Source organism: Balaenoptera borealis, assembly GCF_965194805.1.
Source record: "Balaenoptera borealis genome assembly, chromosome: 11".
NCBI lineage: Eukaryota > Metazoa > Chordata > Mammalia > Artiodactyla > Balaenopteridae > Balaenoptera > Balaenoptera borealis.
The window spans coordinates 57,460,432-57,483,033 of NC_138868.1; the positions used below are offsets into that span (position 1 = coordinate 57,460,432).

General features: G+C 46.1%; 1 protein-coding gene across 1 annotated transcript in view; it reads right to left on the reverse strand.

Annotated features, from left to right (window-relative positions):
* The window catches only part of TENM4 (teneurin transmembrane protein 4), a 756,454-nt gene that overhangs the window by 116,557 nt on the left and 617,295 nt on the right, over positions 1-22,602 (reverse strand). The window contains exons 20-21 of the mRNA XM_082343256.1: positions 17,371-17,556; positions 2,257-2,403 (exon numbers count right to left, since the gene is read on the reverse strand). Of these exons, the coding sequence (XP_082199382.1) occupies positions 2,257-2,403; positions 17,371-17,556 (333 nt within the window). The remainder of the gene's footprint in view (positions 1-2,256; positions 2,404-17,370; positions 17,557-22,602) is intronic.

Below are 22,602 nucleotides of genomic sequence, written 5' to 3' on the forward strand. Positions count from 1 at the left end.
ATCTCCATGGCGGCTGGAGAAGGCTCTGTTCCCCTGGGGTTGGGATCAGCCCTGTTTCCTATGATGAGAAGCTCTTTCTCCCATCAAAGCTGTGGGGCTTTTGGCTCCTGTGTGCCCACGCACCCTGTCAGCACTGGGAGGGCTGCCTCTGACGGATGGTGAACAGAGGGTACACTGGCATTGTGTTTCACGTGAGGGGGTAAATGAACCCTGTTTTATAACTTATTCTGGTATGCGTGGTACGGGGGAGTGCACCCTCTCCCCACATTTCTCAGGGACATTCAGTTCTTTTGCTGCCCAGATAGTCAACAGCCTCCTGAAAGCTTTGGCCAAGACTCTGGATTCCTGAGAAGGGAATGACTTCACAGTATAGCTCCTCTCCCTTTCTTTTCTAACTATAGGAATGTCATTGCTGGTCATGGAATTGCGTCTACACAGGCAAAGTGAAGGGGGGAGTTAGGCAGATAATTTAGGCTGACATCTCTTCCCTATGAAGAGCCAGTACGATTGTACTTTATCTTGCCTGAAGACAGGGCTACTTGGTGCCCTTCCCTGCTTTGCCCATGATGTTTTCTCCCTCCTTTCCAAGAAACGCCTGCCTGCTCAAGCTTCACCTTCTTGATGAATGTCTTCCTACTCTCACAACAGCCAATACAGAAGTCTGCAACTGCCCTTATCACCGTCCATTAGCACTTAACTTTGGTCTCCCTCCCTCATTTGAGCTCCTGGAGTGTGGGGACCGGACTTACTCATCTCTGTGCCTGGCCTAGCGCCTGGCTCCGTAACAGGAACCCTGGATATTTATGGAGCACAGAATGAATGAGCTCCACAAATCTCAGACTGATTACGGGACATTTCAGCCCTGTGAGATCTCAGGAGGAGAGCAGGGACCCACTGCCTCTGCCTGGCTACCATGACCCAACCCCACGAGCTCCTTGTCGACAATTACCCCACGGGTCCCAGGACTGGGTGCATCAGGCCCGACCACCTCCTGGATTCAGGCAGCAGACCGAAGGACTGGCTCAGACAAAGACCAGTGGCCTGAAACAGCCCAAGGTTGCTGGAGCCAACTCAAGGCAAATGAACCACAGCAATCACAACAGCACACACTTGGCCTTTTAATCCTTCTGGTGCTTTGACATTGTAGAATCACCCTAAGTAGAAGGTTCCCAAAGGTTGGGATGCTGAGTTTCTGGCCTGTTGATTTCCTACTCTGTGCAGTATATCAGAAAGTCCCTTGGCATAAATATGAGGGAGCTGCATAAACACATCTGGAGTAGGCCAACTGTTAGGCCATCATTATAAAGGAAGGATTAACTGTTTTGATCTTTTTTTTTTTTTTTTTTCATATCTCCATCTTTTTCTTCTCCTAGTAACCCCTTGAGATTGGTAGAGTCAGGAGGAATCAACCCATCTTCCAAGTGGGAAAGCAAAGCACATTGTGTTCGTATTTATACAAGTTCCACACAACAGAAAGACAAAGGCTAATTCTAGGACTAATATAAAGACTGGAAGGGCTCTTATGATCCAATGGCCTCGTTTTATAAATAGGGAGTGTGAGGCCCACTGACATCGAGTAGCTTGCTTAAGGACACACAGAGCACCAAAGACAGAATTGGGATTAGAACCCTGGACTCTTCACTCTCAGCTAATAAAAGTTCCACAAGACTAGGCCTCCCTTCCTTAGGGTTTTGACTGCCCAGCACTTGAAAAAAACCCAACAGCAAAGACAAATTCTACTACAAACCCGCAGGGACAGAAGGTGTGGAGGCAAAGGTGGCCCCCAGCATGCTTGGGGAGGGTTACCACCAGAATCAGGGGAGAAGGGACCTTGACAGAGGTAACTCAACCTCCCTCCCCTGGAGAAGCATCCTTTCTGCCACTTTCTGTGGTATAGAATTGGGTGGCCTTTTCTTGTCCACTTCCAATGGTGGTATCTCATAACTTTGCCAGGCAACTCATTCCATTAATGAATTACTAGAAAATTCCTTCTTCCATATGCCTTCTCCTCTGCACTTGCTCTCAGAGGGTAACTAATTTTGTTTGCACCAGCTAATTTTAATGAATTCAAATGGAACAACCAGCGATATGCACTCATTCCTTAGATGACATGTGCCGTTTTATGCCTACCCTGCAGGCCCCCTTGACTGGACAGCTGGTGTGCTGGTGGCCTGTTATCTCAGTAATGCCCACCCTCCACTCTGTGCTTCCCACAGCCCTGGAGATGCACAGCACCAATGGGTGCCAGAGCCCTACCTCCATCGTTGTCTTTGCTGTCGCCACAGGCGGTTTCCATGGACGTGTCACAGCCAGCTCCTCTCCAGCCCAGCTGGCAGACGCAGTGCCACCCATTCAGGTCCAAGGTACATCTGCCGTTGCCATTGCACAAGCCAGGGCAACCCTCTGCAAGGCAAAGCACATGGAATCAAGGTAGGATCATCCACAGCCAACTGGTCACACACACGCACACTCTGCCTGTCAACTTACAAAAGGCTTTCACATTCATCAGCACACTGATGCCCTCAGCACCTGGGGAGGCCTATCATTAGAACTGCCACTTTACCTCTAAGGCAACTGAGACCCAGAGGTGGAAGGCCTTACTAAGGATGCACAGTCAGGACGAGGCGCTGTCAGGACGTGGCAGGCATAGGTCTGAAACCCACACCTTCTGTATCTGAAACCCCCTCTTTCAAAGGTGATCAGGATTCTACAGCAGGAGTCAGTGGATGTGGGCTCGTCCAAATTTGATCAGCGGAGCTTTCTGGCTGATCCTTGCTCCTTGCTCACTCTTGCCTGTTTTTCCTGTCTCTGGTGGCTGTGTGGAACAAAGGAATCATCTCTCTATTTACTCCTCTTGTCCCCTCAGCACTTCTGGGTCTCATTCTAAAAGGCTGTACTTTTTTCAGGCCTTGTTACTAGGTTCACTGTACTGAACCTTAGGCTTATCATTTATTTTGTCCTATTTTCTCCTGAACAACTGTCTTTGCTTTCAGGAAGAGTCCTGGAGTCTTTTTTTCCCCATCTTATCTACAGCCAGTAAAGGGAACCTAGATGACTGCCACGAGAGAGACTAAGTAGGGCTGTCTGTGATTGCCAGTGCAGGTTTGGGCAGGCTTCCCTTCCCTAATTTTCTTCATCTGTACATCTGTCTGCCTGTCCGTCATTTATTAAGCACCTTCTCTGGGCTAGCACTGGAGGTACAGAGATGAGTAAGACCTAGTTCTTATTCTTGAGGAGCATGTAGCCTATCAAAGGAGACAGGCTGGTATAAGCAAAATATTCACTGCTAAGCACCCTGAGGGAGATGTACAAAATATGGTGGGAACCAAATACAGGAGTGGCCATCTGTCTGAGAGGGCTGTGGGTGATTTAATCAAGGAGGGTCAGGCAATATTTAGACTTCGCCTTAGTTCTGCTTTGACTATATCATAAGGTGGGGAGTTATTATTCAAGTAGATTTGCAGGTTTTTGTTGACCACCTTTTCAAACCCCTCTCTCTCTGAGTCTGTAGCTTAGAAATCTAGGCCTGAGAATCTGTGAAGTTACACGGTTTACTCCAGCTTCTAAGTTGCTGCTTGGTTTTCATTCAAGTCCTCCTTTTAACAAATCTGCCAATTCTTTTCTCAGAGGGGCTATCAAAATATTACCTCCCTGGGATGTCTTCTCTGGCCCTGCTCAGTCTCAGGGAAAGGTATGGATGTGAAAGCACTCTGCCATCTATAAAACTTGTTTTATTATTGAGCAGCAAATACAGCTACAAACTAAATTTTCTGTCATGAAATAACTGAAAACTGACCCATTATTCTTTTTTTTTTTTTTGACCCATTATTCTTAAATGGGACAAATGTGGATGTGGCTGTCTGACATAAGACCTAGGCCAAGGTAGGCACTCACTAAACGGCCGATCAAATAGAATCTAAAGCTGTAGTGTTTCAAGGCCTTTTGACAGTTGACTGTTCTTACAAAGTAAAAGAAAAGAACATGTTCATTTATACTTGAGATGTTCAATACAGATGTTCAATACCAATCAATCAATCTGGCCACTGTGTTCCATTCAAAGGAAGAAACATTTACGGAGTGTGTACTCTGAGCCTAGGAGGGATTCCTGTGGAAGTTTTGAAGCAAATGTAGATTCTGGGGTCACAGCAGAAGCCTGCTGGGAAAGGTGGGAAGCCAGCAGCATGGCCACCCCAAAAGTGATCGAGAAAGCAGTTGAAAAGCGCAGGAGCAGTGCTGTGACATGCAGGTGACCACCCAGGCAATCTGATTCAGTAGCTAACACCAGCCACCCCTCCTGATCTAAGCAAATACAGACTCCCTCTTTCTCCAGTTAGTCCCATTTAAAGTTTTGTCCATCCAGCTGAGACTTTCTTTAAATTAAGCCTCCTATGTATTTGAGATCAGTTTTGGAGGAAGAAGAGTCCAATCGTTAAGAATGGTAGTAGACTGCTTTCTCTTGCTCCAAGATGTAGCCTCTTGTAAGATGCAAATAACATCTCTTATCTAAGAGCACAAGCTTGGGAGCCATATCAAAGGTTGGCTCTGTCACGTAGTGGCTTTAGGACACCCAGGCACCTTATTTAATTTCTCTGAGCCTCAGTCTACTTATAAAATGGGGTTGGTGGGAGGATTAAATAAGATGTGTGCAAGATGCACAAAGCCTGACATACAGCTTGAACACAGTATCTGAATCTTCTACTCACCTTGACCTTCTCTCTAGTTTAGTAGAGGGACTATAACATCCTAAGTTGTATCCCTAACCTCAGGTAGGGGTTATAGAAAGGCAAAATAGAAAACTGAGGCAGTTATCTAGATCAGAGTTGGCAAGCTTTCTCAGTAAGGGTCCAGATAATAAATATTTTAGGCTTGTGAGCCATGTGGTCTCTGTTGCAATTACCCAACTCTGCCATTGCAGCTTGAAAGGAGCCACGTACAATTTATAAATGAATGGGCATGGCTGTGTTCCAATAAAACTTTATTTACAAAAACAAGTGATGAGCCAGATTTGGTCTGTGTGCTGTAGTTTGCCAAACCCTGGCTTAGATGCTTCAGGAGAGTGATGACAATGCCAGTTGCCATATACTGAAGGTCTCATATGACTTGCCACTGTGCTAGACATTCTACATATATTATTTCCAAACTAAGTAACTTTTGGTTATATTTTCCAGATCCTTATTTTCTAGGGCAGTGCCAATTTCACACCATTTAATCCTAAATTTTTAATAAAAACCATGTGTTATAATACAGTATGAACTTTGTACCTAGACAGACCTCAGTTTAAATCCCAGCACCACCATTTTACTTACTACCTGTGTGATGACTGGCAAATTATTTAACTCTCTAAGCCTCAGTTTTCTCATCTGTAAAATGGAGGTAATATGTAATTCAAAGAGTTATTAAGAAGATTAATGGGATAATGTATATCAATTATTTAGCACAGTGGGTAACACTGGTAGGTATTTAATAAAGGACAGCTGCTATTATTATTATTGGGTTTATTTGTTTTAACATTGTATAACTTCACTAAGAAACTCACAAACTAGAAAATAACCCTTTGCCAGTCCAAACTGTGTCAATGTTTGGGTCAAAAGCTGTAGTCCTCATAAATACAAACCTTGCCAGAGGGAGCTGAGACAAACCCAGTGACATGGTCATGGGGCCAACACGCAGCTCAGCAGGAAGCAGCGAGATGGGTTCAGGGTCACGAGTCTCACACCAGGCCCACCGTTTCATGCTTTCCTAGCACTCTTTCCCCCTGAGAGCAACTGTCCCGAGCATACTCAAATTATTAATTTTGCAATAGTTTACTGCCTTACTCCCTCCATTAGAATGTAAACTCCATAAAGGCAACTTCGGACCTAATCCAGTGCCTTGCATGTGGCCAGTACTTGGTATATATTTGTTGAAATGAATCAATGAATGAGGTGGGGACCTAGGTTCTGCCTGACTAAGTTGTGGGATCTTGGGAAAGTGATTTTTCCCCTTTTGGCCTCAATTTCCTTATCTATGAAATGAAGGTTTGGATGAGATGCTCTGTTAGGTCCCTCCAGTACAGTCACCCAATAGAGAAGGTCAAAACAACTTCAAATTTGATGATTTTGTTCTTAATTTCAACAAACTTTACTTAACACCTACTGGACACCAGGCATGTGTTAATTCTGGGGTATACAGAGCTGAGAATATAGCCTCTGCCCTCAGTATTTTTATATTCTATTTATCGATACCCTTTGTTCCAGGGCAATTTAAAATGGATCTTATAATCTCAAACAATACCTCTCAAAGTGAATTCTTTGAACTACTAGTTCTATGAGGTCCTCAAATACAAACTTCTGTAAGTCTGGAAAACAATATATCCTATATTCTTATCCTAGAAAGTCACACTAAATATTAATACACTAAAGGCTCTGGGAAGTCTTATAATAAAGAAACCTGCTTATTTGAGTATCAGAACGCTTTCCTCAGAACTATTCCTCCCCTACCCACAACCATTTACAATCATGCAGAATATTCCATTCCACAAAACCCTCTGTGGGAAGCTCCTCTTAGCACACAGTGCCTGGTGCAACCCATTCTGTGCTGCTCTTAAACTGCCAGAGGAGCCCGTGTTCCTGGGGAGGGTAAGCTCTACATGTGAAATCACAGAGCACTCTCTCAGCAGTTTCTTCAAATGGACCAGGTTCTATCCCGAGGGTCTGCACTGTCCTACCAGTTTCAGGGTTTCAGAGAGAACTGTAGTACCTGTGGCTTGAATGAGGTTTGCTCTCAAGCAGGAATTTGCATCTGGGATCATCACACCCCCATTAGCCAGTATGAGGAAGCCTCCTCCGGGGTACTTGCTGACTTTCTTAAAGCAATATGCCCATCTTTACCCATTGCTGAAGCTCATTAATTCCACAACCCTGAAATTCGTCAATAATTCAGAGAGCCCAAGTGACATTAACAATCCCCTCTGGAACGACTCACACCAGGCATTTGCCAGAGCCAAAATAATGTAATTTTAAGGTTTAGAGAAGGGCTAATAAGCTTTTGAAAAGAAACGATGCCCTTTAAATGACAGGGGACTGCTTTATCTTCAACCTCCTGCTTAAGCCTAGGAAGAAGCCTCCCTTGAAGCTAGAAGACTTTCAGAATCCTTGAAGGTATTTATTTTTTACCTAAGTGGTAAAGCAGCTATGCAACACACCTAACACAACAAATGTCCCATTTATGTTTCTCTTTCTGGTTTTCTTGTACTTTTTCATCCCTACAGTCACTTCCCTAGACAAGGTCACCATTTCTTCCCTCCTAGATGACAGCAACAGTCTCCTAACTGGTCTCTTTGCCCCCAGGTGTTCCTTTTCAACTCTTTTCCACAATATGGCCAGATTGATCCTTCCAAATCACAAATGTCATCAAGTCATTATCCTGCTTTTAAAAGCCTTCAGTGGCCTCTCATATGCTTGTTACGGCCCACGGTCTTGGCCTATGAGGCCCTGCCTAAGTTGGGGAGAGCTCTTCTTGCTAAGTGGCCATGGGACTTTCTCTATCACAATCGTCATCATACTTTGTTGGAATTATTTGTTTTAGTGTCTTCTCTGCTAGGCTGGGACCACTTCCGTTGTGTGGCATCCACATTTCCTGGCACTTAGGAGGAGTTCAACATACTTGTTGAGTGACTGTTGTTTCCTCAGTGTCTTCCAATGCAAGTGGAAAGCAAAGAACAAAAGCTGGTTTGTCTCTGAACTGCAAAATATTCTACTCTGAAAAGTCTGGGGTTTGCATTATATCGGTCTCTGAATTCTTTTTTGCGGGAGTTACTAGTACCCATTATACCAGAAAGCCAGCCAGATGGGGGCTTGGTCCAGATCTAGATTTTGGCAAGAAACATTTGTCTTTTAAAGCAAGTTATGATTCACTGACCTAATCCAGCTCAAGGTTTGGTGATATATTTTCTGAACTAAGGATCAGAACGGGTGGTTTGAGAGAATACGGGTCACTTCCTGATGAGGTTGCCAGTTTGGAAGACAGTTTGGGGAAGAATTTTGGAAATTAATGGGACATTCTTGGTGACTTACTGTGACAGATGAAAGAATACTGGAAATACGGATTAGGCCAGGAAATACAAAATCCTGGTTCTGCCACTTACTAGGAGTGTGATCCAGAATGGGCCACTCAGCTTCTTCAACTTTAATTTCCTTTTCCAATCAAATGAGTGTAACTATTCACTTGAAAAAATTCACAGGACTCCCTCAAGACTCATGGATATGGAAAAACTTCACAAAGTAGGAAAAAAAATCCACCAGCTATTAAACTTAATCCATACTGAGGATTCCTCTGATAATGATTATGTGTGAAATGCCTATTTTAAAGAGGCTCAGAGGTGCTACTCTTTCTTGCTGGAATAATTTTATTCTTGGTTGAAGGCCAGTACGTGAAATCCGAGGAACCTTGCTTCTCAACACCATTGGATGGGCCCTAGTACCACCTTTGCTGTATTTGGCAAAGATATTCCAGTTGAAAAGCATTTAGCCATTTATGTTTCCCTAAAATCCTTTCCATCACTTTTTAAACAGCAGTTGCTAACTCTTACTAAAAGCCAATTTAACCTTTTTCTTTACGATTTCAAAAATTAGTCTGGTTAATGAAGTCCTTCTCCAAATTACGGGTGAGGCTAAGAATATGATGATAAAACAGCACAGCTAACATTTCTTGAGCATCATTCCTGCCCAGGTGCTAATAACACTTTACATTCATCACTTTAATCAATCCTCACGCCAATCCCACCAGGCACGTCCTGTTATCCTCATTTTATAAAGACTCTGAAGGGAAGAGAGGTTAAGAAACATGCCCAAGGTCATCCAGTTCATTAAGTATTGGAGTTTGGATTCAAACTCAGGCAGTCTGACTTCAGAGTATGTTTCCTTAACCAATGAGCACATATTTGGTGCCCGGTGCTGTGTGAGGGCTTGAGGATAAAAAGCTGAAGATGGCATGGTATTTCTCCTCCAGAAGCTTGGAGCCTTTCTGGAGCACACATATCTGATCATTCTGAGACTTATTCCTAGAGCAATGAGGCCTCTTTGGAAAATTGGGTACCGTCTACTTAATGTAAATGCTTAAAACAGAAGGAATTACTTGGCCTGTAGGGAACACTCGTCAACGATAAAACTTACCAAAGTCAGGCCTTCTCTGAAAAGGAAAAAAAAATCCAAACAAACAGACCATTCACTCCCTGAGGTCAGGGCTCTGTTTTCCCCCATTTCTCCAGAGCCTGGCACAGTATCTAGCACACAGTACTAGTACTAGTGGGAATGGAGTTCTTAAGATTTCTTAGTTTGCTCTGGGGTCTCTTCCTGTCTCAGGCCACCCACCCTGGTTCCCAGCATCTTCATTCTGATGGACCAGGGGCCATAAGGGATGGGCAGGGTGACATGAGATGGGGTAGAAAGGGTGAGGGGGTGTATGTGTGTATGGGGAGAGAAGGACAACACAGCACAGTGGTAATGTCACAAAACAGACTGAGCACCTGGGGCAGGGGAGAATGACACTCCAGGTATATCAACCATCTTGGGACCAAAACCCCTCTGCCCTCTGGGCAGTGGCTGCTGTGACAAAGCCTGGGATGTGGCAGCATCGAGACACCTTGCTTATGGGGTATATATACATTTCTAGATACGCATTTCTTCTGTCTGTTATGCTCATACACAAGCACACACACAAAGACAATAGGAAAATAGAGGAAGGAAGACCATACCTTTAACTACCCTATCCAGATAGTGCGCTTGGGAAATAAAAGACAGCACATTTAAGGTAGGATCGAAAAAGTGCAATACTGCCTGTCACATAACCATGCCAGGTGCTAAGGAGACAAAGGGGGCTGCACCCCACATTTGGGACGGACCTGCCAGGGTGGGGAAAATAAAACCAAAGACAGGACAACACGAGAGAGAAGGAGGGAGAGCAAGCACATTCTCCAGGAAGGGCCAAAAGGAACGTCAACTCACTCTGTGATCCAGGCGTTTGGAAATGTGATCATATAAATAAGAAGACATATGGATAAGGAAAACAGCAGAAAAAGGAGGATGGGAAGCTGCAAAAGTGGCTACAGTCCTGCTCCATCAGCTTTATGGAAAACTAGAACTTGCCCCTTTGTCTACCCAAAGCAGCATCCACCTTCCCTCCAGGGGACGCAGCGGGACAAGAGCGAGGGCACCCTGCATGGGCAGAGGTGGCCCCAGGAGGATGGAATTCAGAAATAGGCAAAATGTGAGTCACCCCTGATATACACTAGGGAAGTAGGTTGTGTCTTTGGTCAAATATACTGCTAGCTTATCTGTTTGCCGTTCTTGTATTTTCCATGGACACATGTGCCCACATAGACTTGAATGCAGAATGCGTGGTGTTCTAAGTAAGATGCATCTCTCCTTTGCAACTTACACAGAATGTGAGGTGCAGGTCAATGGATGTTGCTGTGAAAGACAAGAAAAAGAAAAGAAAACCTGATTCCTTCTCAATGCTGATTAACTTAAAAGGTAGAATGATGTATGCTCTGTTTTCCAACGCATACATCATTGTTACCATCACACATCATCACTGGGGGGTTATATCCAAGCACTGAATTATTTGGCAATCTAAGGTTTTGCTCATTTGTGAGGATGGGTGCCTGGCTGTGTGCTTGGGGCAGGGCAGACCTCTTCATTCCCAGCATAAATCAGTCACAGCATTTCACCTTCCTTATTGGGCTGTGGTCACAGCCATTGGAGGAGCCTCCCTAGCACCTCCTTCTCTATACCTCCCCCACATGTGTTCCCACAAAGGCTGGCGAGATGGCCATTTCCTGAAGGGCTGATGCTTTCAGCCGGGCTGGTCCCCACCCTTAGCTCGATTTCACACGTGAATCAAAAGTCCATAAGAGAGGGCTCAACTGCAATGGTGAGGCCTTATCTGGAAGCCCTAGGGTTCTATAAACTGTAAGAACATTCTTACTCTCTCCATAAAAGAAATATAAATTTTATGTTTTCAATCCTCTGGATAGGACAGACACTGTGGCTGTTCATCAATATATATTTGCCTCCTACGACTGGTGGATGAGAGGGTATGTTCTTAGTTCAGGCATCCATGTGGTCTGTGCTTCAAGATGAGATATGCTCCCGGAGGCTGCAGAGCCAAGTGGAAACTTGGGAAGAGGAGTTTTCACTGGGTCTGCACGCTTCCCCTTCATTCTTACAGATGCTGCACAGTCCATGAGCTAACAGGCTGTAAGAAGGGAAAGCGAAGGGGAGTGGTGTATGAAGCAGGACTGAACAAACAAAGCTGTGGAATGACAGACAGTGAAAAACAGGGTCGGCCCACATGAAGAACAACCTAGGAAACATCTCTGGTGAAGGCGAAGACTTTCTCGATTCTTGGTTCATCTGTCACTTGCGTCTTAGTCAAGCTCATTCATCTAATTTTGCAAAGTGTTCTAAAATTTCTCAGACATCATCTCCCAGGATACGCCATCGGAGAAGCACAACACACAGGATCTCCTGGCTCAGCTGGTGTTCTTAGCTTTCCGATCTGCAGAGTTTTGTGGAGGGTCATAATCCCAGGTTCTGGTAATAACACTGAACCCAGCTACAGAGGAGATGGAGTGAGCCTAGATTTCTCTCACAGGGTTGGCAAGGATGACTCGGCTGGATGAGACGCCATCACTGGGATTCAAATGACCATACCACTGCGCAGTATCCACTTGGAGGGAGTTCTCCGACCAGAAAAATGTCTCCAGACTTCACAGTGATATCACGGCTCTGGTGATGAGTAGAGATTATATCCACTATATAGGCTAATCTCCCCAAACCCAGGGGCTGACCTCAGAGAGCTCTCTCTCTCTCTTCTATTGCTATAAGAACTATTTAGCAATAAAGATCTCTATTAAATATGTGTTTAGTACCTTAAAAAAAATGCTTACTAATTTCTCAGACCACAGGCAGGAACAGCAGCCAGGGGAAGTGACGGAGGCACACTCGGGTCGTAATCGGTGTTGTGGGCTTCAGGGGACAACAGTGGATTCCACAAATCCCGGGATTCCTTCCCCACACAGTGACCTCAGGCCACACTGTGAAAAAAGCTGATAATAACCAGTCAATACCAAGACCAAGAGCTTTCTGGGAATGGAATAGAGCTTCCTTGCCTCTATTGAAAATGAAAGCAGTAACTGGGTCTTTGAAGTCCAATGCCATTTACTTATAAAAGGCATATGCAGAAGTCCACACTGCTGTTTCTTTCACTGTTTGAAAAGCTTGGCACATATGCCCTTGAGTCAAGTTCGAGTAAAATTTCATCGTGATTTTAAAGCACTAACTTTAAGAAAAGATGACGCAAAGTCCCTAAGCTTGCATTATGGATGGTGGATTCAGGGCTTCCCCAAATTCCTTCATCTTTCTCCTCCAGATTTCAGGATGAAGACGATGGAAGCAGAGTCATTTTCCTCTTGGACCACGCTTGTTTTTTCAACATTGGACATGTTTCTCACGCTGCTTCTATGTTCCTGTCACTATGCAAGAAAGTGGAGATAGTGGAGGCACACAGCTATTTATAAGACAAGCTCTGAGCCTTAGCACAAGGGCAGCCTGTGAGGTCTTAGATCTCTTTAGCGTTTCTATGACCTCCAACATGAAAGCTTCTTTCCTCCACTTGCCTGTACCGATAGAAGTTTCCGGAAATTTCTCTTAAGATAATCCCAAGAAGCTTCAGGGGCCCCCATCAAAGGTTGTGAAGAACACGGCAAGAAGCTTATTCTTCAGGAGCCTCAGTTGACTCTAATAGTTGTATCATTGGTACCCATTAGGTCAGGTGAAACAAGGATCATTATGGCAGGTGATGACTGGGGTGGCTATAGTCATCTGAACTTCTTTCAGATGGATGACAGATCATCAAAGAGATGTTCTTGTTAAGTTCCTGGATACATTAATGCTCTGCTCTCTCTTTGGACGAAGGACCAATGAGGAATAAGTGGCCAATGGCACCCACCCTGAGAGGGGCTCACGGAGCCCACTCACTGGTCTCCAGTTTCCCACTCCTACCACGTGTGGGCTGAAAGCTCCCAGGACCATCAACTAATCAAGTTCTTGCTCTGATAACACGGGGTAGATCCCTGTCCGTTTTCTCTTTCTCCTTGTCAGCATTTGTCCTACAACTCATGGGTCATGATGTAAGAGAAAGCCTCTGAGGAGGGATAAGCATTGGATTATCTCACAGGCGCCCGATACCCTGTGAATGCTTGTGAGCTCTTGGTTAAGGATTGTCTGATTACAAAAAAGAAACTCTAGAGCTACCGTTCAAAAGTGGACAAAGAACTCCAGAAGATTGTGTGGCCTTTCTTTATAATTTCTCTGCATCGTGAAGTCTGGCTTTGCTTGCTCTAGTAATTGCATCATCAGAGTATTATTTTGATCTTTACTCCCAGGGGAGGATTTGTTTAAGAATCAAGATTTATATGATTGGACAGTTCTCCTGAAACCTAGTAAAAATAGTTCTGCATATCTGGCATCTTGAACAATCACAGCTTTGGGGTCAAGGTTGGAATTTTACAAATGTAATCAGAAGCTAGCATTTCCCACATGTGTTTTGGGACTTCATAGACAAGGGGCAGTGAAGTGAACAAAATAACTATCATAGAAGTGATCCAAAATGTTGGTGTTTTCAAAGAAATAGGAAAAATTAAACACCTTCTTAAATTTAGCTATGACTTTCAGCTTTCTCTAAAGAAATTGGAGGTCAAGCCCCAGACTTAAGAGACTCATAAAATTCCTGGAAAAGACGTCCAAAAATACGTTTTTGATGACTCTATGTTGACCATATACTTGAGAAATGGATCCTAATCAATCCATCTTACCTTAACTTCTAGACTAGGGAAACTGGGTTCCGTATACACAAGTGGATGTATTACTAGTAAGTAAGTAAGAGTGAAAATGAAAAAAATCCTTTTTTATTTGTGGGATAGTTTTAGAAGCAGGTGATGGGTGTGCAGTCTGTGGGCAGTGGAGGAGGGGCCGGAATTCCATCACCCCTGCAGGCCTCCTCCAGCTACCCCACTCTGTGATTCACAGAGGGAGAAACTGAAGCCCCCAGCGACCATGTGGTCTACCCATGGTGCTGTCACCAAGACTTTTCTTGAAGTTGCAAAGAGACAGATAATTCCTAACATAAGGAATTAAGATTTGAAATAGTCTTGCTTTTTGACAAAAATATTGTCATTAAAGAGGATGCCACTGCCAAATATCCTTTCATTCTGAAACCAATCTGTTTTGAGAAAAACCAGGTAGCTTCCATAAAAGAAAAGGTGGACCCAAGCCTCCAAAAGGAGATATTTAATTCCTCCTATATAATCTGCTCTGGGAAATGTCACTGGGGTAAGAAGGTTTTTAAGCTGGGGACTTGACCATAAGGAGCCCAGACTTGTCTTACTCTTTTATGCCAGCTGTTAGGGAATCAAGCCATTCTTTCCTGTTTATGGAGGGCAGCAGTGTGCAAATGAACAGGCCTTCCTCTCTTTGGATCCCACTGCATGGAGGTCTCTGAATCAGCATCGTGGATCCTGGCCTTTTCTCTGGTATGGGACAAAACCACACTGCAAAATATGAGCTAGCTGTGCTATGACCCATCGTATAATGATGAAATCTGATAACAAGAGAAAATTTAACACTTTGAATTTCTAACATTTCACACCAGCAGTTTTTGCTTTTCCTAAATGATCCTCACAGGGAGTGAAGTTCCCTGGAACATAAGAAAGTGCTTCTTGTTACCATCAAAGATTAAAAAGGGGTTTCTCCTTCTCATATCTATTCTGAAAAGAAAAAAGAAGGCACCGCCATTGTTTCCCTCGTTTGTATCTCGTACTCCTTCCCTTCCATCCAGCAAGGTTACTGAAGTGTTCCTTCGGCACTAGGGTGTTGGGTTTCTAGCGGGGATGCAGCTGGCCACAGGCAGAGACGCACAGAGGGCAAGTTGCCATGCAGGGAGATTAGACAGGGTCAAAGGAAACGCTCACCACACAATGAAAGGTAATAGAATTCCGAGCCAAAGTCCTTCCATCTGAGCCACTATGACTAGTCCTTTACTTCTTCAATGTCCCGTGACATTTTTCTGGTATTTATGACTGTCAACCTCCCTCTTGAATCGTGCACATTTACCTTGGTGTATTTCTTATCTGGAGGGGAAAAAGCATCTGCAATCCCAAGGAGGAATTTGCTCTTAAAGAGTGACAACAGGGTGTGCAGGGGAGGTGGGAGGGGCTGGTTTGGCTTCTTGGCATCAAAACAAAGAGATGTTCTTCAAGCTAGGCTGATGAACATCCACGAGACACTGGCTGGAACACAGCCTGCCCACAAGCCCTGCCATGAATCATCTGTGACTGGACGCAGGGAGAATTTCCGTAAATCCCTCGTCATTTGACTCAGACGAGATGCTTTAATCTTATAAAAGTCTGACATCCATAAACTTTTTGGAACGTGGTAAGGTGAGCTGAGGACTCTATAAGCAAGTGATAGAAAACAGAATGCACTCTCTCTGGGCTCTGATTTTGGTTTTACTAGGGATGGGTCCCCTTCTGGGCTGGGAGGCTAAAAGGTCAGCTTGTCCTTAGTCATGCAGAAAAGTGAAGGTGAAGGAAGGGCAGAGTTGAAAGAAGCAGGTGGGTCCCTCTGGTGACTAGGGCTGCTTTTCTTGAAGAGGTGTCCAGGGCGGTCGTGGGATAGGATGACATTGACAGAAAGAAGCCACCCAGAGGCGTGCAGTGAGACAGCGCGGCACGTTCTGCTATGGAAAAGCAGGGTGGGCTGCCGGCGGCTCTGGAGCGGCTCTGGACTCTTACGTAAGAGTGTGGCTGGCCAGCTAGCTGTGGGACTCTGAGACCAACCGGAATAAGAAGGCCCAGGCTCTGGGAAGGATGAGAGCCAGAGGCCTCTGCAGAAAACCTGGGCTTTGTCCTGCAAGGACTGCAGAGCAAGCAGCTGGAGAGGAGCTCCTCCCCAAGGCTCAGAAAACCAAGCCTCAACTTCCAGTCCTACTTCTTAACAGTTCAGTGACCTTGGGCCTCAGGACCTTGAAAAGGAGGGGGTAATACGCGTGCCTCCACAGGGTGACGGATGGCAGTGGGGAAGAATGCAGCTAAAGCCTTTAGCACAGTGCTTGCCGCACTGTAAATACTCAAAAATCAGAACCCATTATTATTAATATTAGTAAGTATAAGGTATTCCACTGCCATGGATAAAAAGGGCAATGGTGTGGAGGCAGGGATGGTGAATAAAAACCAATTTCAGGCTACAAAACAAAAGGAATGCGGCCTAAAACAATATGAAATAAGAGGTAGCTCCATTTGCTCAAAATTCCCGTGTCCCTCATAATCTTTGGGGCTTGCCTCCCAGTTTCTGTAATCAAGAGGTGACTGTCAGGGCTGGAGAGGCACCCGGAATCCTGTCTCCTAGAGCCATGTGCTTGTCATTTGATCACAGACCCTTCCTTGAAAAAAATGGAAGGGGAAGAAGTTAAAACACACATACACAAACCAGTTGATTCAATAAAGACCTTTTGGTGAGTGTTCATTCCAGGATAATAAACCAAGCAAACGTCTGGCTGTGTTTAAAATCAACAAAACCAGCAGGAAAGGCAGAAAGAAGGGAACAGGGTGATCAGCTTGTTTTGAAAGCTGCCGCCAACAGTGCTGCTTCAGCAGGGGCTGGTGCCAAGGAGCCACCAGGAGAGGGGAAAGGAGACAAATGCAGACGGGACGGAAGCCGAGGACAGGGGAGGGGGGGACCCCAGGCCTAATGGGATGCAGATGTGGCCTGGGGCCTACGGGAAGCTTTCCCCAGGATCCCAGGCCTCTTCGGGAGCTCCAGCCTAGGAGGCTACTGAGGGTGTTCAGTGCTAAGCCCAAGACCTCCCAACCAGACTATAAACTTGATTTAATGGCTACGTTTATGGAGTACTGTACGACCAGCCTGTGCTAAACTCCTTACGTGCATTATTATCCCCATTTCACAGGTGAGGAAACTGAGGCTCCGAGAGGCCTTGGGACTTGCTCACAGCTGCTAAGGTAGAGCCATCTGCCTCATGCCTGAACCCCAGCTCCTAACACAAAGTTATACTGCATTTGGCCCGGGGAAGGGCTAAACCCAAGGCACGCTGACCAGCTAGCTGAGATCTGGGAGATGCAGGGTGGGAGGGAAAAGGTTAAAAATGTCCGATTGTGAGTTTGAGTCCAACTGATGTCTAGGAAAAGCCAACCATAATGTCGTCAGATGAAAGGACTTTTGGCCCAGTTCCCACATGCGATGGGGGCCCCGAAGTGCCCGACAGACAAAGGCACCGCGCAGCCCTGGAGAAGGTGCGGGGGCTTGGCCCTCCTACCGATGGTGCAGTGCTCGCCGTTCCAGCCTGGGCTGCACTCGCACTTGCCGTCCCGGCAGGTCCCGTGCTCGGCGCAGCGCGGGTGGCAGGCGCGCTGGTCGCAGGCCGCCCCCATCCAGCCGTCCTCGCAGCGGCAGGTGCCCCCCACGCAGACGCCGTGGCCTCCACACTCGGCAGCACAGATCTCTGGGTGGGGGGAGGGAGAAGGGGGAGAGAGAAAAAACAAGTATTGAGCCAGTCGTTCTTGGGAACAAGGGTCACACTTGGCTACCTACCTCGGCTCTGTGAGCAGTCAGTATTCCAGAGGCTCAGGAGGCTAATCTCTGTGGACAAGGACCCTCGGACAAGAACAGTTCTCCAGCCAGAGGCCTATCCCGAGCCCCTTTCCTCACCACAATGGGGTGGATTGTAGGGCTCTGCTCTGTTTGCTTTTCTCTGTGGCCAGCCTGCCCCCGCTTCTGTGCTTACCGCTTCCAAAGGGGACCGCCCTTCTGAACAGATGCGAGGAGAAGTCAAATTTAATTAAAAACCAGTTATGTGTGAAAACAAAGTGAGGATGAGCCAAGCGAAGTGGCTGTGGGTCTGGCTGAGGTGCATGAAGGGTCCTGGGCTTGCCCTTCATTCCAGCTTTGACTCTAATTGAGATGGGAGGAAAGGGGAGGCTGGGCCCCCGCATCCCAGGGGGGTTTCCTCTGGTGTTCTGCTGGGTTTATGTTCAGCCCTCCTGCTCGCTGCTTCATCACCCCAACTCCAAACACCATCTAAATGGCCTTTCCCATCCAAAGCAAACAGCTGGGCTGGGGGTGGAGGCACTTCACAGCCAGACTGGAGTTGCCCAGCCCTTCACAAAGGCCCGTCTGTGAGACGGTGCAAAAGACACACGCGACCTGATCCACAAGCCCCTTGGGCCCAGGGCCAGCGACAACTTCATGGTTACTCAGGCAGAGGTTGTGAAAGCTCTGAAACACAACTCCTTTTTAGGAAACCAGTTGAACAACTGGGGCCCTTGATGCTCTCTGCCAGGGCTGTGATGGAGACCCTGACCCGATTCTGTGCCTCGTAGCCCAACATTCTTCAAATGAAGATCCCAACACCTTTAATTTCTTTCAAATTAAATTGACTGGCACCCAGGTCAAGCTGCATTTGCACATTACCCCTGCCAAGCTATACTCCTGGCTTGGAAGCTACTAACAGTCCAACTACTTTTGAAAAAGAAAATAAAATTAGATCTCAGAGGCTCAGAACTTCCATATTAATCTACAAGGCAATGGCTAAAATGTTCAAGAATTAAAGAAAAAAAACAAACAGAAAACAGTAATAGTTCCCATTTATGGTGTGTTCCTATGCCTGACATCTCGCCAAGCAAAGTAGCTGGAAAGGGAGTTAATGCGTGCAGTACCACACTGGGTTTCTCAGCTCCCCAGGGGAGAGAAAGGCTGTTGTAAAATGTGTGCAGAGAGCCCTGACCTGGAGCCAGGGGACCTGGGTTCTATGCCAGGCTCAGGAGCAGAAGCTGTGTGACCCTGGGCAGGTTCCTTGACTTCACCGGTGACGCTGCCTCACAGCACCTCTGCTGCCCATCAGGGCTATGCTGAGCATTCAGTGAAGTGGACGAGAGAAAAGGGCATGGCAAGATCACTAAGAAAGATGTCTCAGGACAGTGAGTTTTAGACTACGCGTCCAAGGACCAGGTTTGCGAGGTCTGTGTCTGCTCAGCCACGGATATGCTGTGTGACCTTGGGAAGGTCACTTGCCCTCTCTGGGTGTTGGTTTCCTCATCAACTGCAGGGGGGACCTGATGGCATCTAAGACTGTGGGAGTCTATGATATAAACATCCTCCATGTCACACAGCATATTCTATCCCTAAGGCTCGGCTGGAGTGTCCCTCCTCCTCTGAGAAGTCTCCCACAATTCACTCTGCGGTTGTTCCCTTGCTCCGTGCCTTTCCACGTGACGTGGTAGACTGCTTCTCCATTTCTGCGTGTCTCACTGTCAGACTCAGGAAAACCTGAGGCTGGATGAATTCTGATCACCTCTAGGCCTGGTACCCAGCACAGATCTTGGCACAGAACAGACCCTTAATTAAGGTTTGCTGGATAATGCATAAATCCATGTGTGCCTGGGGCTACAGGTGCCTAAGAATTTAAAACAATTCAGGTACACCCTGCTCAGCCTGGCTGAGAGTCAGTCCAGGCCTATCTGTCTGCTTATCTCTGGTGGGTTGCCCTTCTGAAAACTTCCCAAGTGAGCGTGGAGCTGTGCAGCAAAGTGTCAGGACACCCATCAGCCCTCCAGGAAGGGGGCTTTCTCAAGATGTTCTTCAAGTTTCCTTCCCTTCTTGCTCACATGGACAATGTCCTGGATTTTTCTCAAGATGAAGAATAACAATCTCGGGTCCCTGGGTCTCCCTACGTCCTAAGTCTGAAATTTCCATCCCTTCTGCACAGCGTTGCAAGGGCATCGACCCAGGTGACTCCGGAGGCAGGGCCTGCACTCAGGGCTGGCTGGGACTTTCACCTGAGAGCCTGGAGGAAAGATCAGCTTAGCATTTTTGGCGGTTTACTCAGCACATTTTCCAGGTGGCAGTTTATGGTGTGAAAGTAAACTTCAAACAACCCTTCTGTTCACCGAGGTGTGAGCCTGGAGAGGGACAGGCTGTGGGGCAGCCTTCCTCGGGGCACTTGGACTTCACTGTCTTGGTGTTTTGGGCTGCGGGGCACTTGAAGGTCACGGGCTTGAGAGCAGAAGAGGCAGGGCTTCCCCAGCACTTGACGGTCTCACTTCAGGTCCTCACTACTGGGTAGTTCATTCCTTTACTAATTAACTTTGAGGCAGTGTGTGTGAAAGAGCGTAAGACTTGGAATCAGGTGTGACTCCAAATCTTGGTTCTGCCAGTTGTGGGACCTTAGACAGCCTCCTCAACTGCTCTGAGCTTCATTTTCTTCCTCCGTAAAATGGGGATGGTGATAGCACCCACTTCAGAGCATACACAGCCCTGATATACAGCTCATACTGATTCCTTTATTGTTCCAGTAATAGTTCATGCCTGCCTGCTATGTGCCAGAAACTGTGCGGGTGCTAGGAATACAGAGGTCAATAAGACATAGTCTCTGCCCCACAGGAGATCATTGCCCAGACAAAGCCCAAACTTATTGCTAAGATCAGCCGAGTAATCTACAGCTGTTACTCACTTCGGCACCTTTCTGCTTACATGCAATGAATAAAGAACCGTGAATCTTAGGATCAGACAGATTTGGCATCTATTCTTGGCTTTGTCACTTATTGGCTGGGTAATCTTCAAGGTGCAAGTTATGCAATTCATTGAATCTCGATTTCCATTTCTGTAAAATGAGGATAATAATTCCCACTTTACCAATCTTACACGGTTGGTGTTAGATCAAATGAGGTAATGTATGGAAAAGCCATTTTTGGCTTAATAACTTAACACTTATATCAGGTTTTACAGTTTACAAAGCACCCTTCACATACAATTTCTCATTTAACTATCACAACAATGCTGTGCGAACACCTGGCTATTATCCTTCTTAGAGGCGAGGCTACTGAGACCCAGAGAGCATAAGGGAATTCTACAAGGCCGTGTGTTCCTCTGGTGCTTTCTCCTCATTTTGACAACCCTCAGGGCAAGGCTGCAAGATAAGCATTTTACAGATATGGAAACTGAGTCACAGACTAGACAGAGGCAGGCTCATTTTACAGATATGGAAACTGAGTCACAGACTAGACAGAGGCAGGCTCATTTTACAGATATGGAAACTGAGTCACAGACTAGACAGAGGCAGGCCCATTTTACAGATATGGAAACTGAGTCACAGACTAGACAGAGGCAGGCTCATTTTACAGATATGGAAACTGAGTCACAGACTAGACAGAGGCAGGCTCTCCTTTGAGGGAACCTCCTGGTTCTTCCAGCAGATCTCCCCTCGTTTCTGGCCCTGTTGTTTATCTCTTGTTACGTTCAAGTCAGACCCTGGCTATGTGTGAGATGCAATGAGATTCTCTACACAGAGTTTCCCAGACACCCGAGATCACTTTTCTCCTCTGGAGACTGCGGAGCTGTCCCTCCAAACTCTCCATTTCCCCGCCAGTTTACACTAGACATGCTGTCCCGGCACGAAGCTAAAGCTGCCTGCTGGCTGAGCACCCCTCCATTAGTCCTTTACAAGCTGGGTTGTGAGCTCTTACACACTTTAATGGAAGGGGCCTGAACAGGGTGACCTTGATGTTTATGTGGTGCTAACTGATGGTAACACAACCTGTCAGTGCTGAGGTTCTCTTCTGCAGATGGGCTCTCCGCCCGAGTGCAGGAGACCCACTGCCTCATGACGGGAGCAGAAACCTGAGATTCTGCTTCCTCATTTGGTCTCAAGTTGTAGGCCCCATTGTTATTTTTTTATATACCTCAATTTTTTTTTTTTTTTTTTTTTTTGTCCTTGAAATAAAAGGAACTGCTTTATTTTTGCTTCTCTGATTCTGCTTTTACACTGAAGCAGATATAACTTCCCAGAGTGGCTGGTGAAAACCAAATAGGATGATGCTGAAGAATGTGCTTTGACCGCTCCTGTGCCCTTTATGTAAATGGTACTTTGTGAAATTTGGGTCACAGCTCCTAAGTCTCAAGTTTGCTCAGTTGTAAACTGGGGACGACACTGACTACTGCAGAGAGCTGGTGGAGGAATCACGCTCATTTGCTTAATTTCTTGAGCGCTCACTGGGTGCAAATCCAATAGTGAGCGGGCACTGGGGGATCCAATGGTGAGTATGACAGACACGGCTCTTTCCGGACCTCAAGGAGTGACGTTCTAGCATGGCAGACGGACATAACCTAATTGAATTAAATGGGTTAAGATGAATGGAAGTGAAGCTTCTAGTGTGGAGCCTGGCACATAGTCAGGATATGATAAACTGCGCACACACATATTCTTATAAGAAAGGAAATGGGGTGTAGTGGCAAGTGTTATCAGACTGAATGAAGTCAGATCAGATGTGAATTCTGACTTATGCAACACACCTGATAGAAGCAAGCGTTTGATAAAGGCTAGGCCACGGTCATGTGATCAACATCGGCGCTTTCTGACTACATGCTGGACGGCTGGGGCCTGGGAGGAACTCTCTGACGTACTATAGAGTACACAACCCATACAGTAGACATGGATTCAGATTCCGACTCTCCAGTCTCCTTGAGTCCTTGCGGAGTCCTTGGGAGAAGTACT